The 17,935-nt window shown below is 34.6% G+C and overlaps 2 protein-coding genes across 2 annotated transcripts; both read right to left on the bottom strand.

Moving 5' to 3' along the window:
* Nucleotides 1-4,964: 4,964 nt before the first annotated feature.
* Nucleotides 4,965-5,916, bottom strand: LOC110898783 (catalase-like). Its single transcript, XM_022145627.2, has 3 exons — nucleotides 5,720-5,916; nucleotides 5,545-5,638; nucleotides 4,965-5,249 (listed from the first exon to the last, which is right to left on the bottom strand). The coding sequence occupies exons 1-3, from the start codon at nucleotides 5,791-5,793 to the stop codon at nucleotides 5,190-5,192; spliced, it is 228 nt and encodes a 75-aa protein (XP_022001319.2). The 5' UTR covers nucleotides 5,794-5,916; the 3' UTR covers nucleotides 4,965-5,189.
* Nucleotides 5,917-7,254: 1,338 nt separating this feature from the next.
* LOC110898784 lies at nucleotides 7,255-10,417 on the bottom strand. Its single transcript, XM_022145628.2, has 7 exons — nucleotides 10,315-10,417; nucleotides 9,916-10,002; nucleotides 9,784-9,838; nucleotides 9,556-9,705; nucleotides 8,707-9,061; nucleotides 7,694-7,800; nucleotides 7,255-7,371 (listed from the first exon to the last, which is right to left on the bottom strand). Exons 2-5 carry the CDS (start codon nucleotides 9,924-9,926, stop codon nucleotides 8,723-8,725), a joined length of 555 nt encoding a protein of 184 aa, XP_022001320.1. The 5' UTR covers nucleotides 9,927-10,002; nucleotides 10,315-10,417; the 3' UTR covers nucleotides 7,255-7,371; nucleotides 7,694-7,800; nucleotides 8,707-8,722.
* Between the last annotated feature and the right edge of the window lie 7,518 nt (nucleotides 10,418-17,935).

The following is a 17,935-nucleotide window of genomic DNA, read 5'->3' as shown; positions in this document are numbered from 1 at the left end:
CAACAATTTTTTTTAATATATATTTATATTTATAACTACATAAAAAATAAACATACATATTTTTTTAAAAAAAATACATAAACATACATAATAATTATCAAAATAAAAAAAAGTCATTCTTCGTCGTCTTCGTCGGTTTCGAACCCAGGAATCGTTGAAACATGTTCCACCAAATCAGCTCGAAAGTTCTGATGTATATCCCTTAACTTTATTAAAAATTCATTTGCCGCTTTATCTTCGTCTGTTACGTTACCTGGTTGGGGTCATCGTCATCATAGTAGGTAACGACCGCTCTACCTTCATCCTCCAAAATCATGTTGTGAATAATGATACATGTGTACATCACGTTTCCAATCTGATCCTTGTCCCATAGTCGACAAGGCATTGTCAATATTCGCCACCTTTTCTTCAAAACACCGAATGCTCGCTCGACGTCTTTACGTGCAGCCATCTGGACCCTTTTAAACTTTAATCTCTTTGGATCTAAGGTACCGTGTCTTGTGAACGATTTTACGAAAACCCCCCACTCTGGGTAAATCCCATCAACTAGGTAGTACCCGTACATGTACTCAACCCCGTTTACAAAGAAAGTTCCTTTGGGACCTATACCATTTACCCGATCATTGAAAAGAGGCGAGTGGTTTATGATGGTAATATCATTATGTGAACCTGGCATACCGAAGAACGCATGCCATATCCAAAGATCTTGGGACGCAACCGCTTCAAGCATGATGGCTGGCACCCCGTGAAATCCACTAGTGTGAGCGCCTTGCCATTGGGTAGGACAAAGTTCCCAGGGCCATTTCATACAATCTAAACTACCTAGCATCCCGGGTAGCCCATGATAATCAGCGTGATGTTCCAATATTTGTTGCATGTCACTGAAGGAGGGCTTTCTCAAATATCTTTTCCTATAAAGTTCTAGAATACACGAACAAAAGTTGTGAAGAGTTTCTCTAGCTACACGTGCAGACATTTTTAAATAGTCATCCATAATGTCCGAACTATTGTCGTACGCTAACTGGCTAAGTGCGGCCGTGACCTTTTGCCACGTACTAAATCCTAATTGCCCGGTTACATCGGGTTTTTGTTGGAAATAATCATATTTCTCCTCAAGATCTCTAGATATTCTTAAAAATAAGTTTCTACTCATACGAAAACGACGCCTAAACATTTTTTCATCATACTTAGGTTCCGCTGAGAAGTAATCGCTTACCAACAAATCGTTAGCGGTGTGCCGTTCACGAACGATATACCTTCTCCTCCCTTTAGGTTGTTGAGTCTTTTCCTCATCGTCTTCGTCTTCCACGATAGCTTTCACCACCGCCACGATCGATTGTAGAAATATTTCCGCACCATCGTCAGATGATGATGACGATTCACTATAACTTGAAGAACTCATGGCAATATTGTGTTTTATGTGTTTGATATTGTGTGAGAAAAATGTTAAATGTGGTAAGTATTTATAAAGGAATTTTTTTTAAAGTAGCACCCAACGGCTACCCCAACGGCTAGCCCAACGGCTACTTTTAATGGGCCAATGACAATCCGCCAACTCACCTTGCTCCCCCGCCCCACGCCTGGCTTGAAAGCCAAGCCCCAAGGGGCCACGCCCCAACCCAAGCCCACCCGGGGTGGTGTCTTGGACGTTTTACCCCAACCCACGCCCTAACCCAAGCCCCATACCCCACGGCCTTACTTGGACGCTTATTTTGAAAGTGATCATGTGAAATGATAAAACATGTTGTGGAATATAATAGGATATTTGAAAAGAGTAGCAACATTTTGACAATATAGAAAATTTGTGATCAAATAAATATATTTAACAGATAATTGCCAAAGAGGGTAACCATATTTGACAATGTCTTTTATCGTGTTTGTTCATGTGGTATTATTATATTAACAAACTAGTCTAAGTTTCCGTGTAATACACGGGTGGCTAAACAACAAAAAAAATTATACTTTAATACGTAAATACTTTATTACATCCTGATGATATTGAGCTATAAGAGAGTAACTGAATGCTTCTCTTTGACATCCTAAAGTTATGTATATTGATCGTAAACATAATTTTTCACAATGTCTAAGTACCCGTGTGTTACACGGGTGGTCTCACAGTAAATTATATTATTTCACAATGTTACCTAGGTGGCTAAACAACCAAAAAAATTATACTTTAATACGTAAATACTTTATTACATCCTGATGATATTGAGCTATAAGAGAGTAACTGAGTGCTTCTCTTTGACATCCTAAAGTTATGTATATTGATCGTAAACATAATTTTTCACAATGTCTAAGTACCCGTTTGTTACACGGGTGGTCTCACAGTAAATTATATTATTTCACAATGTTACCTAAATTTTTAAATGATATTTTTTTGTTCTAGTTTAATTGTATTTTTTTTGTCTTTAATTGTTTTTTTAATTTTGTTATCTTATTTATAAAATTAAAAAACTAAATAAAATTTAATTTAATGATTGATTAATCATGACAGGGGCTTTGTCATGTATACATGTGCAACTCGCTTTTGAAAATTATTGAAAATATTCGTTTGATGATAAAATTACTTAAAAAGTTAAAAATTGTTCCAGAAAGTTAAAGCATGGATTGTCTATTTCTGTGTTTTTTTCCTCAATTCACTCAACATTTCAAAAAACGATTGTCTATTCTCGAGAGCACCAAGAAGGTTTGTTTTTTTCTTGAGAGAGAGAGAGTGCGGCCTTAAAGTAACCGCGCTCATCGAAAACCGAATATGCACAAGTAACACATTTTCCCCATTCGTGACGCCAAAATTTCAAGTTGTCGCCACCTAGGCTAGCAAGTGTTGGCCAATGCTCTTGTAATTCAAGATTTAAAACCTGTAAGCATACATTACAAACACCATGATATACATCAGATTTATTATAAAATTTCATAATGGATTGCTATAGTCAAGTTGACCATTTACATGAACACTTAATTCATAAAACAAAGAATTTAAGGGAAGTAAATTAAAAAAAAAGGAAAATACCAATCCATGATCTTTTTAACAGGCTAAAAAATCTAATAACCAAATCAATCAATGATCAAAATACTGAAACAAAGTCCCTTACTTTCTTATCCAAATTCGGAAACCCGACCCGAATGCGGAGCCACTCGAACCCCGAATAAGAGAATACTCAAAAAACCCATATCCAAATTAAAGAATACCCGTAAAACCCGAACCCAGAAAACCCAAACCTAACCAACCCGAACCTTAAATGGTTAAGTTATTAGGTCACTTTTACAACCCAGAAAACCCAAACCTGACCAACCCGAACCTTAAATGGTTAAGTTATTGGGTCACTTTTACGTAACCAAAACCAGAACCACCCGACATGAAAAACCCAAATCTCGAAACCTGAATAAAAACTTTTGGAACCATATTGTTAAATGATTTTTGAATTGTTATAATACTTTTTTAATTTTTTTTCATTTTACATCTAAACCCAAAAACCGAACAACCTGACCTGAACCAACCCGAACAACCCAAACTTTAAATGAGTCGGTTACTGGGTTACTTTTTCCTAGCCGAAACCCCGAACAACCTGACCCAGAAACCCGAAACCCAACCCCCAACCCCCCCCCCCCCCCCCCCGAAGAAAACCCCTAATGAAACATAGCGTAAACTTTCAAAATCACTCACGACAGCAAGAAGTATCTTATGAGGGTTCTCTACTTTGGGTGACTTTTAACCACTACATCAGTTTCTATTTTAGCGTATACAAATCTGATTTTAAGTAAACTAACCTAATATACAGTAACTTGCCATCCCATTCCGATTTGACGTTCAAACATCAGTTTCTATTTTAGCCTATATAAATCAAATTTTAAGTAAACTAACCTAATATGCAGTAAGTTGCCATCCCATTCCAATTTGAAGTTCAAAATAGTTCACGTTGATAATTGATATAGCAGCCCCTCTTTGAACCTTAAATCCAAACAATTCGTTGTTAAATGACTGGCAAAACAGTTCAAATCGGGAGGCACTTTGCACTCCGTTTCTAGCTTATAAAACCTTAGATTAGCATCTCCTATTAAAAAAAGGACCAATAAGCAGATTCAGCTAAACGAACAATTTAGTAAAACATAAGAACCCCTTTTTGAACCTGAATAAAAACAATTCATTGTTTAATGCTGTTAAATGGCAATCAAAACAGTTCAAATCGGCAGAAAACTTGCAGTCAATACTTAGCTTAAAAGATAAACCAATATCAACTAAAAGGTTAATTACTCGTCATAAATGTGTATAAAAAGTTGAAGACCTCCAAAACAACAGTCCTGAATTGTGAATAAAGGTATAAAAGCTTCTTGAATCCTGTTTAAAATACAAAACTGAAAACCTAGTGTCTAAAGCAACTTATGTACTTCTAAAGAATAAAAGCACTTGTAAATTGCAAGTGAATGGGCACATGTTACCTAAATCCCTTTTGGTTATATATATTGGTAAATAATAATAACAACAAAAACGACCCTCCGAAGCAAACTAATAGAAGAAACATAAGCATACAAGAAGTTTCAAAATAACACATTGAGTTGAGTAGACAAAAAAAAAAAAAAAACTCACCTGCTAAGCTAAGGCACTAAAATTTCATTAGTATACAGATGCCAAGAATGCCAGAATGAATAAAGAAATACACTCATATGAAATTTCAGGGAAAGAGTAATCACTGTCTTTCCTACCAGTGTGTACAGGATAAAATGGTCCACCAGCCTATAAAAAAAGGATCAAATATTAGTAATCAAGATGCTATATAGTTATATCCTCTCAGATATAAGTAACTGTAACAGATGGTTTACCAATTGCAATTGCAATCCATTGCCCATCAGGCGAAAAGTAAACATGGTTTACCAGCTGTAAAAAGCAGAAAGATTCAAAAGGCCATGTAAACTTCAAAATAGATTTTAATGTGAATTGAACTATTGAAGTAAAAATTAAGTCCTTTAAAATTGTAAAGTAAAAATTATAATTTTATATTGTAACTCACACATCTAGGTGTTCACTTATTCTAAGTTTCAGGTTCCTTAAGTATGATAAAATATTACAGACGAAAGGTAGGACTGATACATACAACCCCGCTTGTGTAACATAACAATCTTAGAGATGGACCTACTATAGCATGATCATCAATCTAGCTTAAGCGGGCCCAAACTCAATATAACCGTGTTCAATAATTGGGGTGCACATTGAGGCGTGATGCTATCTTCTGCCCCAGAGACTGGTAAGCCTGCAACAACACCACCCAAAATGTACCAAGTCAACATATATTTATAAAGAAAGTTTTTAAGCCTGTTTTGGCTGGTACTAAAAAATCACATGTTTAGATTGGCCCGTTTATCCGTTACTCAACCCGCCCATTTTACCAGCTGTAACTTCTTCCATTTGATGTAAACTTATTAAGAACACGATGCATTGAAGTTCTAAACTATACTAAAGGTATTTTTTGTAAATATAATGGGACGGATGAACGTTTTCTTTTGTGGGAATGAAAGTAAGACTTAAGATGGGAAGCGTGTACAAACCTGGGTCCAGTAGGAGATCCAAATACTGCGGAGTTCATGGGTTACCCGTGGGTCAGACAATATCTTACACATTCGGACAATGAATCTCTCTTGCCTATAGAAAGATCAGACATAGTTTAGCAAATTTATGGCATCTTGGAATATTTTAAAAAAACAAACCATATAAAACACGTACCTGGCTGGATCCCATGATCGGTATCTGTCTCCGGGCTGCTTGAAATCGTTATATTTTGGGATCACAGTCTGCATTCACAAAATTAAAATTAAAAAAATAAATAAATAAACACATTCATTTACTTAGTGTTTGTTACTATTGAGGTGGCCCTTTTGCCCAAACTCAAGTGGCCCATCACCCAACCCGTCCGTTCTCTCTCTACCTGTGTACCAAATATATATTTATTAAGATGAAAGTTGAGCTGTAAAATTAAAAGCTACATGGCATAATTTAAAAGCAACTACAATAGCTACAGTACTCTTATGAGAAATACTAAAGTGTATGAATTAAATATATATTATAATTTCATGAATAGGGGGTATTAAGGAGCATCAACAATACTATCTTTCGGTTTGTAAATATAAAGAAATAAAGAATACATGAGGTAAACTTATTTCTTAATTAAAAAAATAAATGAAGTAACTAACTCTACATGTAACCTTCTTAACCCGACCAAACCGACACTTTATTTAAATGACACGTTTGAAGTGAAAGAAAAAATTCCATTACTTATAAAAATGTTAAATTATAACATTGAACTGAAAAAATCGAATAAAAAAAATCACAAATTGTTAAGAATTATTTATACAAGAGAACACCATGTATTAGTTCATCTGAAACCCTTGTTTATATGCAAGCAATCACATCTTCATCCTATTATAATACAAAACAAACAAACAAAAAACATAATTGTCATAATCACTGTAAAACAAAACCAAACAATTTTGAATAACATGAGTTTATTTTCGATCTATAGAAACATACATGGTTAGTTATTTACTCACCGACCATCGTTGACCTTAGACCTAGAATTGGCAGAACCACTATCTTGATCCTTATCAACAACCCGATTTTGTTACATAACCCCTTAATTAGTATTTTTATAAATTGAGGAATGACAATAACAATCACTAAAAGCACCAAGAAAAAAAAAAGAAGGGGTGCAATAGCTTTTGAAATCGTTGATAAGAAGGAAGCAGCAAGAACCTTGTAAAAAATTTACGATGAATGAGCGGTTTCTGGAAGCTGGTATGTTTGGGTGTTGGTGTAGTGTGGTAGCAGAGGAGTGTAAAGATGCACATTCAATCCGGTTTGAAAACTGAAACCGGCTAACCAACCCGAACAGAAACCGGTTTATAGTTGGTATACATAGAACCGGTTCAGAGCTGGTACAAACTGTAGGTTTTTAACTGGTTTGTATTCCTCTCATTTGAAACCACTTTAAACTTGAACCGAACCGATAAAAAACCAATCAACACCATAAGAAAACTACTAATACATGATATTTAACATAAATTTAAATTGAAAGCGAAAAAGTAACCTTTAGAAGCACAACAATAGCCATTGGTGAAAGGGCTTTCTTGGAAAAAAAATCCACATTTTATTATCAAGAAAACAGATCTACTTCAACTTATCTTAATTTATCAAGAAAACAGATCTACTTCAACTTATCATCTTAATACATATATAATTTCACTATGAGAGCATATATATACCTCTAAGAATTTGAAGAACACATGTAACATCAGTGGGTAGCATGCTTTAAGTGGGTAGCCGTCGTCACCTTGAAACACATCATCTTTGACCTCTTTCAACTCAGCTCACAATCATCCCTACAACACATAAATATTTTATATGGTTAACAATACACGTATTCACAATTTCAAGCTATTGTAATGTCTAAACATACTAACCCTTTAACCAGTATGTTACCCAAATTTTTCACACAACTTTGGTTAATTAACTCATTAAAACATATCCCTTTCAATCCTATTCAAAACAACACTGGAGGTCACCTAAATGGGACATTCAGCTACTTAAATTATAACCGTCAATATACGATTTGATAAACCCTTCCGAGACAATTAACTCTTTTTACATGATCAGTCGCAATGATATTTAAAAACAATTAGAAAAGAGGGGTTATGAACTCACCTCAAGTGTATACACACTTGGCTAGATTTCCACATGGTTGTTTCGACCAAAACCCCCAAGCCGTCATTCACCGGCGCTTTCAACTGACACCGGCAGCCCCTACAGCCCTGTCATGAAGATCCATATTAACTCGAAAGCCAAAGGTCACTATTATCCACATGTGGACAACTAATGAAACCAAAACTACAAATCCACAGTATACAATCTATCTAAAAAAGTGAAGAAAGCCTGAAACGTCAACTAACATAAACTAAAAGCAAAGTAACATATGTCAACACGAAAATCATGCCAACACCAATCACAAACTTAAAGGAGAAAACCACCAGGTTTGTTATAAGACATCTATTCAAAGGCCATCTTTGGCAACTTTAACAAAAAAAAGTAATTACGCAGCTAACGATGTTTAACACAATATCTCAAACAAATAAAGACGAAATCCATCACATGCAAACAATGGTCACTCATTATGTCAATTTAAGGTCGCAAGCGTAGTCAACTGCAGCATATGCTCACCATGAATCTCATTCAAGGTCATCTTAGATTGGTATTATGGTAAAACAAACTTAACATGCATAACAAAGACGTCAACATTCAACACTATAGTAAACAAAGTTAATACGCATGATAAAGATGTGAACAACTCTCACATCGGACAGGATCAATGGGAATGGATTGAAGGAAAATATAAGATTTTTTTTTCGGTTGGGGTATTCAAGAAGCAATTGGTTGAATTTTACCTAACATCCGCAGCTACAAGTAGCAGATTTTACGGTTTGTCTAACCTACAATGACGGCGCAACACGTGGGTTTTCCATTCTAGTTATCGTTAAAAACAACGTTTTCAAACAGTTCGTCTAACCTACAATGATCAAGCTAAGTGCTCAAACCATATAAAGATGGATTGATTTAGTTCACAGTAGTAATATATTTCAAAGTACTTACTGATCATAACCACATTCACAGTAGTAATATTTCAATGTACGCAAGTCTGAACTAAATTTCAAAGTACTTACCGATCATAACCACAGGTCAACCTTTGGGTTCATCAGAGTGATCTTTACCTTCTGAAAGTGTGGGGTGATTCTCAGATTCATCGGGGTGATTCTCAGATTCCGCAGCAGGTAGTGTTGGGAGGTTAGGAGGTATTATTTCGAGAATGAAAAGAAAGGCCTGTTTAGCAAAGTGTCCAGCAAATGGTTTCGCAACTTTGAAAGCAGCAGAAAGGAGGCGGCGTTCAGCTGGGAAAGGTAGAATCTTTGAAGCAATGTCAATTATATCTACTGGCTTCTTCTTGTCCTCATTTAGGCTGTTTTTCAAATATATCTTCAGAAAATCTCGGTCAAAGAAAGCATCAACGCTTCCGTAGAGCTGATAAAAAAAATAGATACAAACACAATTAATTAATCAATCAAACATTGTCTAAGCAATTTTGTATGTATTGTAAATTATAAATAAGTAAACCAAACAAACAATTTTTTCCTTAAGTTAGGTGCTAGCTCACAGAACCAAACATCGTTTGTTAAACAATTCATGTTCATCCTGAGATGTTTAACACGTCTATTGAACCCGAAAAAGCCATTTTCTTAAAAACTAATAGGAACATGGATGCGACAACATGTTTAACACAGTTGATTATGAGGAGTTCAATAACACATATGGCATGGCACGTTAGCACAATTATTGACATGACTCAATAAACACGGTTAAGAAATAAAAGGACCAGTAAATAAAAGCTATCAAAAACCATGATCCCATTTTACTTCAATATATACAAAGCTACATTATTTTGATAAATAGGTCATAAACATGTTTTTACGATGTATTAATCTACATATCTATGACAATAATTTAAAAAGGCATACCTTCGGTTTTTTTGAACGAATAGCAGCTTCCAGATCTTTATTTGGATCAGTGCTTTCCTTGCTTACATTAGACCCAGATCCATCAGGTTTTTCCACTCCGAAACCATGGGGTGTCACATCCACCAAAGTGACACCAGTGCGCTGTCCCTCCTAAACAAAAAAATCAAGTGTAACTAACTATTAAAGGCAGTCAAACTAAACCAAAATTTTTGAACACAACAACCGTACCACAGCAACGACTGTTATCTGGAGTGAAGTTCCAGGTTTAACAGTTACGGTCACACTGAAAAAAAAATCAAGTGTCAAACTAACTATTAATGCCAGTCAAACTAAACCAAATACAGTGTTTCAGATTCAAACCTTTCTTTCATGCATGCTCTAAGTGAAAACGGACGCCAGTTCTTTCCAACCGGCTTGAAACTAAACCGATTGAAACGATTGAATTCCCTAAATAAGGCACACGGAGTGATTAATCAACTAATAATCGATAAAAACCTATTGAATAACATGAAAAAAGGCACACGGAGTGATTAATCAACTAATAATCGAAAACCCTAGATGCCCTCTGTTTTGCAATTAATAGTGAATAAACCCCCAAATCACTACTCAATTTGCAAAACCCTAGATGCCCTCTGTTTTGCAATTAATAGTGAAATTACCTACCACTTAGCCCTCGATTTGAAAAGACGATCATATGATAAGAAATTAAATAGATTCAATAACTGAAGAACACAAAAAAAAAATTGAAAGATCGCTAACCTGTTTGTTTTATGAATAAGAACGACAGAGATTAGGATCGTAGATGATGAAGGAACACGATTAGCGTGAAAGAAAAAGAGGAGAAAAGTATTGCCGTTCAATTCTCAATTTCCTGGCTTCTCAGCAATGTCAATTTGATTAGGTTTTGAGATTTAAAGAGAAATCAATTTGCCTGGAGAATGATTTTCAAATTGAAGAAGAGCGTAACTGATTGAGAGAATTGATTAGGTTTCCAAATTGAAGAAGAGCGTAGGTAAGAAGAAGGAAAATGCCGCCCAAAAAAACTATTCTCTGGCCAAAGAGCATTGCCACATCAAAGGTCAAAAAGTCAACATTATTTTGCTTTAGTATAATAGATAGATGTGCTTGACTCATTTGCATATCGAGTAAAGAGGAAAAAACAACTGAACTGAGGAAAGACAAAAAATGTTTTGCACACCACAAGGTATAATATCAACAACAGATTGTACAATAAAACACGGCATGAACTGTGCAAAATAGTTTTAGTGTCATACAAGATTTACTGATTCAATGCATGACAAGTTAAAAACCAGCAAGAAAACATTTGTGGGTTCCCAAATGAGCAAACTACAAAACACACTTCACCAAAATCAAAACTTGAAATCACATATTCAAGATTTATGAGACCATCCCTTTACTTCGTAGTAGCTTTTGAATTCTTCACTTCAAGTATTTTTTGTTGCATAAACTTTCCACTATCTTGTAAGATAAACCTAATGCATACATATCAAAGCAGTATTTTAGTATCATGTTGGCCTAAATTAACTATTGCAACAGAAAAATAAAACTTTGGTTACCTCTTTTAACACCAAGGTGATCTAAAAATGGTCTAGGCTGAATAACCATACATGCCAAATGTTCTTATAATTCCAAAGGCAAAATTTTCGGATACCTCAAAGCAGTGGCGGATCTTGACCTAAAACTCGGCATGGGCCGATGTTTTTAGAAGATAAAATCAGCCTGGGCCGAACCAATACACATTTAAAAAAAATCTCGAAAACCTGAAATTTAACACTATTAGGCGAAAAAACCGCACGGGCCGAGGCCCGGTCCGGCCTCCTCTAAGCTCCTCCCCTGCCTCAAAGCAAAATGAAATAGAAACTTAGCATATAACTTTGCCACTCTATCTCAATTCTTAGTTGTTAATAAAAAAAACTTTGTTTTCCTTCGTTGCTTGATTCACATGAAAGTCTTCTTTTAGGCTAACTGCCTCAAAATCCCACACACAAACTTTTCGATTTGACCAATTTAGACATCAAAGTCTTCTTTTAGGTTAACTGCCTCAAAATCCCACAGACAGGTCTTTTGATTTGACCAATTTAGCTTTGAATCCGAGAAAGAAGAAAAACAGTTAAACGAAGAAGAACGTATTAAGGTTGAAGAAGATATTAATATGTGTCATTAATTTGAGTCTTTTATTAATAAAATTGAGATAATTTATAAATAATAATTAATAATAATAATAAGGATAACAAAATATTTTTAAATAAAATACAAATAAAATATTAGTGTTGAAGAAGATATTGCTATCTGACATTAATTTAAGTCTTTTATTAATATTTAGGTCAGATATGTAAGATTAAATATATTTTATGTTATATTTAATCTAGTAGCCATTATAATCATTTACATTATATAGATCAAAATATATAACAATCCTATTAAATAATTAGTTGGTAATTGTTGATGGGCCTAATTACCCTTATTAACTAATTAGGGTTTCCTCTTGGGTGCATATATAAGGAGACTTATGTAGAGGTTCTAAAGTTAGACACATAACCTAATTACTCTCACAACATCAATCGACCTCCTCTCCTCAACCGATTACCCTTTATCGGTTTTCTCATCACCATCATTAGATTGCACCCTAAGGAGGAACCAGACCAAGTTAACAATCATGTCAAACCTTATTGCTGCGTCTCCATCTGGATTCTCTGCTGGCCTGTATTGATGCAATCAAAGGTATGTTTTCATGTTTTTCCATTATGCCTAAACAGAACTGATCAACGTGTGGTATCAGAGCATATGTTGAGAGTCGGTTCTGTTTTTGCATCCGTAAATCTGGAATAAAACTGGAAAACAGCATTGAAAACCATAATAAAATCCGTTTTCTGTCATCCGAAATACCATCTCGGATGCATCACGGATGAGTATTTTCAGATAATTACATCCGAGATGCCATTCCGGATCATCTCGGATCCATCTCGGATCATATATTCATTCATTATAACTGTTCCGAAATCAACATGTTCACAAATATGCTTAAATGTGTAAAAATTTCCAGATTTCGGATGAATGTTTGAATGTTTATTTTTTTAGGGTTCATCACTTGTTCATCAGAAAATTCGAAAATTCCCTTAGTTTTGGAATGAATTCGGATTATAGGGTGTTTGTTTCTGTTTTGATCTATTTTATCTACTTAAGTTTTTTTCGAAATCTGTTATCATTATTAATGGATATAATTTTCGAAATAAACAGATAAATATAATTAATATCTAAACAGAAACTTAATCCCTTGATCCCTAAGATTTCGGATTTAAATCTTATCAGTTATTAACTGTCTAAGTTAAGGATTTTGTAGCTTGAGGAACAAATTTCGGATGACCATTTCGGATGACCATTCCGGATGACCATTCCGGATGAACATCTGTTCGTCCATCACGGATCAATAACTGCCTGATCATTTCGGACCATCTCGGACTTAGTGTCATGGATCATTTCGGACTAAGCATCACCATTTCAGATGAATCCAAGACATAATTCATCCGAAATCATGCGTCTTGGACACATCCGATATCATCCGACTTACGCGTTTTCGACTCATCCGAGATCATTCGAAATGATCCATTTCAGATAGTCCGAAATGATTCGAAATCATTCATCTCGGATGAATCCAAGACATGATTCATCCGTAATCATGAGTGTTCATAAAGTACCAAGACTTATCCGAAATCCCATTACTTTATTAAGCAGTTAAAAATGTACTAACAGGTGGTTTGCTATTAAATGATTGGTTTTGTAAATACTTAGTTAATTAATAAGGATCAAATAATGTTTTACAAAACCAAAATGGCTTTACTAATGATATTTAGACTAGACATAAGCAACGAGACTATCCATTATTCTAAAGAACAGTTGGATAAATTAATTAGATAGTCACTTACTAATGATATTTAAGTCTGGTAATTTTAATATTCCAATTAACACATGATTAGTTGACTCTAGTTCCATACGTTTCCTTACCAGAACTCGACAAATAACTAACATGAGAGTTAGTGACAAAACTAATTGTTAAGGCTATAAGAACCATAATAAGCAGTCTTTTAACAAAGCTTTTCGATACATTACATATTCTGAAGGTTAATCAGAATACAGTATCATTACTTAGGCTATGTCATGAAGGTTGTGAGGTTTGCATAGTCAACATAGAGTCACACTTATCTTAAACTCTCATCTTATTTGTTCTAAACATCTGGATTGAAACATTACTAAGATAAAACTAGATGATACCTTACATTTTCACAACTTTTGTCATCATGTAAATGAGAATTTGACAAAAGGAAAATGAGACTTATAAATTTCATCCATTACAACCAAAATTCATGAGAAATCATGACATGGTTAATGAGGATGACTTTTTCATCTAATCTCATTCTAAGTGATTTTAAATCATGACGTTCCAGCCCTAAATATTACTTGGCTTAAGGAATAAGTATGGGTCCATCATAAGTCATTAATTGACATTCGTGGAACTTATTCCAAATGGAATATTCAGACATAATTCATTTATTATTTAGCAGACTATCAACTTGTATCTAAATTTTGTCGCATATGGCACACGGTCTTAGAAGATATCTATTCATATATCTACTTAATAATATTTCTATTAAAAATGTCCCTAAAGTTTCTTATGATATCTGGACATTAAAGAAATCAAATAAAGTCTAACGTATATGTGATAGGTTCCCACGTCATGTAGCTCATTGAAACTTCTCTTGTAGCATTCTAGAGATATTAAAGATCAGTGGGAGCATTAAGTGTCTTAATGATAACTTGCAATAGTTGCAAGAGGTGGGGAGTGAAAATTTTACATTACCTAAATTTACACCTCTTGTACAAGACACTGCTCCATCTTGACACTGTTCTATCATAACTTGTTTCCTTAAAATCTAATGCTACTCTTACAAAAGTTTCATTGTTGCTTAATTGTGGGCACACTTAGATTTCTTACCTAAACTAACATAATCCTCAACAAGAGAAATCACAACGACTAACGTCATTAACTTGTTTCTCTATTAGAATTTGTTGGTCGTTAAACATTGACCCTAAGCATGCTGAGTTCCTAAAGATTTCTAAGGTCAGTGGGAGCAATCAAAGTCCTTATCATGACTTGCAAGGAATACAAGAGGCGGGGGGAAGAGTGTCATTAAATTTCACTCCGAATTTAACTCCGATTACACCTCTTGTACACCATACTGCACTAACTCTTACAAACTTAGAATGAAAGTGATAGCAACCTAACCAAGAGCTAATCCATAAAACTGAAACTTTTAAAACCCAATAATCAACTTAGGAGGTCATCTAGGTTTAAAAGCCTACTAACTTTGATGATTACATAACCTCCCTAACTGAAGTTGAAATGGATTATGGAAAAGTTTACTAATCCAATCTCTTCTAATTAAGCCATTAGTGTCAATCAATCTTCTAAATGGAATAAAACAGTTTTCTAGTAAAACTGATGTTATGTGTTCATATAACGTTTGGGATTTGATTGAGTTACCTAAGAGTGTTCATAACCAAACCAAATCCTGATATATAAACGTTAAGACACTAAGAAGCATGATTGATTGTCAAAGGTTATACTTAGGAAGAGATAAATTATCAAAGATTTCTTTGAGGATCATCACTGTTCTAGTAGCTTATAATAGTTTAAAGCTACATTAGATGAACATTAAAAGAATTTTCGCTAACAAACTGGATGACACATTTACATGTTCATAAAACAACCTGAAAGTTCTAAACTGAAGGTTAAAGAACACTTTATTTGTAAGCCAATAAAATCCATGTATGGGTTAATGCAAACATCATAATGTGATGAAATCTTAACGTAATTATTTTCATCAACAATCAAGTGGATTAATGTACCTACCTCAAAATGAGTGGGAGCAACTAAGATAAACTTGTCCATATAGATGATATTCTTTTGACAAGTATATGTTACATAAGTCAACGCATTGTTAACACAAACTTTGATATAATAGATCTCAGAGATATCTCTTACGTGATTGATATCATAACATACCGAGATAGACCCAATGGGACATTAGTTTCGTTCCATAAGTTTAACCTTAAATGGGTCCTTACATATGTAACAAACAATACTGCTCTCCTTTAAAGGGTAATAGGATAAATGAGATTATTTTCTTACGTTTCATTAATTGGAAGCCTTATGTAACAAACAATACTGCTCTCCTTTAAGTCTATACTCGTTTAGATAGTACTCACATTGCAACACACTAGATTTGTCTAGATTAATGTGAAGCATCTAATGAAGTATTACAATATCTTTAAAAGAAACGAGAGGCTAAAATTTGAAGAAAAAAGTGAGAACTAAAACCGGTTGATTACTTTAACTTTGTAATATTCAAAGATGACAAAATGTAATTTCGAGTATATCTTTATGTCAGCAGACAAAAGCTATCGCATGGAGGAGTCATGTAACACCTCGGAAATTTACGTCAAATAATGCATTGACACGTGGCATAGGCTTTGGATATGTGAAAACATACTTTAGAGGGACTAAAGTTGACAAATAGTGAAACTATGGAATATAAGGGTCCAAAGTGTCAACAATGGATAAATAGGCTCTAAAATAACCCTACATGGTGTTTATAACCCTAAACGGATGAATCATGGATCATACGAAGCGGAAAATGTAAGAAAGTGAGGAATTACAAACTACAGGGTCTAAACGTGTCAACATGTTGAATTTATACCTCTGAGTGATCTTTTGGCAAACCCAAAGCTTTGTAATGCTAAAATATACTCACTAGAATATGTGGTAAAAATTTCATGAAGTTTCGTGATCGTATGAGAAAGTTATGATCAAAACCGTGCACGAAGGGCTAAATGCGTCAACGTCGAATTTCATGACTTTTCGGGTGAGCGCAAAGTTAACCGAGGACTTTACCATGTTTGTAAATGTCCCAAGGTCCATAAAAATCAAGTTTGAGGGTCTAATGAGCAAGATTGATAGCCAAAACCACGTAATAAAGGACCAAGGACCAAAACTTCAACATTAAAAGAGATTTGAGGATCAGATGGGGCTAGGTGTCACCCCTAGGGCCCTAGGCGTGACGCGAAGTCTGCCCAGCGACAGAAAACGGATTATTGCAGTTAAGGGCCTGATTCCGAGTTGTAACCAGCTGTTACCCACTCTAAAGCCTCACCAATCAACTTACATGCATCTAGGGGCACTTGTAACCTTCTTACAACACCTCTAGACTTCTGTGGCACCCTTTAATGAGATCAAATTCTGCATATAAGGGTCTTGAAGTAGTAAAACCAAGAACACTTTCATCTTCAAAAATTCACAAGAGCAATTCTGGAGCTCTCTGGTCATCATCAAGGGTTCATAGGGCTTTCTACTTGTTATTAGGACTCTTGTAAGTATTCATAACTCTTTCAAATTCGTTCTAGCTTAGTTAATCAACCGAAAGTCAATCCGTCGTAAATTTAGTTTGACTTTTCGATTAAACGAAAATGGCTCAGTCATTTCTCGAATTGAAGGTACCTACAAGTTGGTATTTATGTAGGTAACAAACCCTCAAAAGGGTATTTTCAGATTCTCACTCTAAGCATGATGATTGTCGAGTCAAAGCTTTTCTTAAAAAGTCAACAGAATGTGTTTTTGCAAAATTTAGCATAAATAGTAATGTAGGTCACTTGCAACCTGTTTGATCATCAAAATAACTTTGTAATTAATGTAAGAACATGTTTCATCATGATCAACTCGACAATTTTCAGTTTAAACCCGGATCGGAACCGAAAGTCTTATAAAATGACTTTTTCTTTGACTCTCGATTCGGATCCGTACATGCATGTTTGAGATCTGCCTTAGAGCTTATTTTGGACCACCTTTATATATGTACAACTCTCTGAGATTTTACAACTTAGTTCTACACTTGTCCGATTCATATGCATGTTACCGGTTTATGCTTAAATATGACTATTTTGCCCTTTTTGCTATAAAACGCGATTTTTTAAAAAAGTGAAAGAGTAGAAACGTTTGTTACTGATTCATAAACTTGCACCAAGAATTTGATATCAGTTTGAGGTCCAGATTTAGAGTTATGCTCAATATCGTAATTTGGAAGCTTTATGTTAAGTAAACGGCATAATTAGCGTATAGCCTATTTAAACCCACTTTTGATATAAAACTTTTTACCCACTGATGTTATATAATATTTTGGGATTTTTGGAGATTTTTATTTAATTTTTGGCTGATCGTATCATAGGTCTCTAAGTTTAATTCGGTTAATACCGAATTTACCCTTTTAAGCCATAAAATGAGTTTTATAAATCTTTTTGACCCCAAACC

Source organism: Helianthus annuus, chromosome 1, assembly GCF_002127325.2.
Source record: "Helianthus annuus cultivar XRQ/B chromosome 1, HanXRQr2.0-SUNRISE, whole genome shotgun sequence".
Lineage (NCBI taxonomy): Eukaryota > Viridiplantae > Streptophyta > Magnoliopsida > Asterales > Asteraceae > Helianthus > Helianthus annuus.
This window is presented reverse-complemented; position numbering and strand designations above follow the sequence as displayed.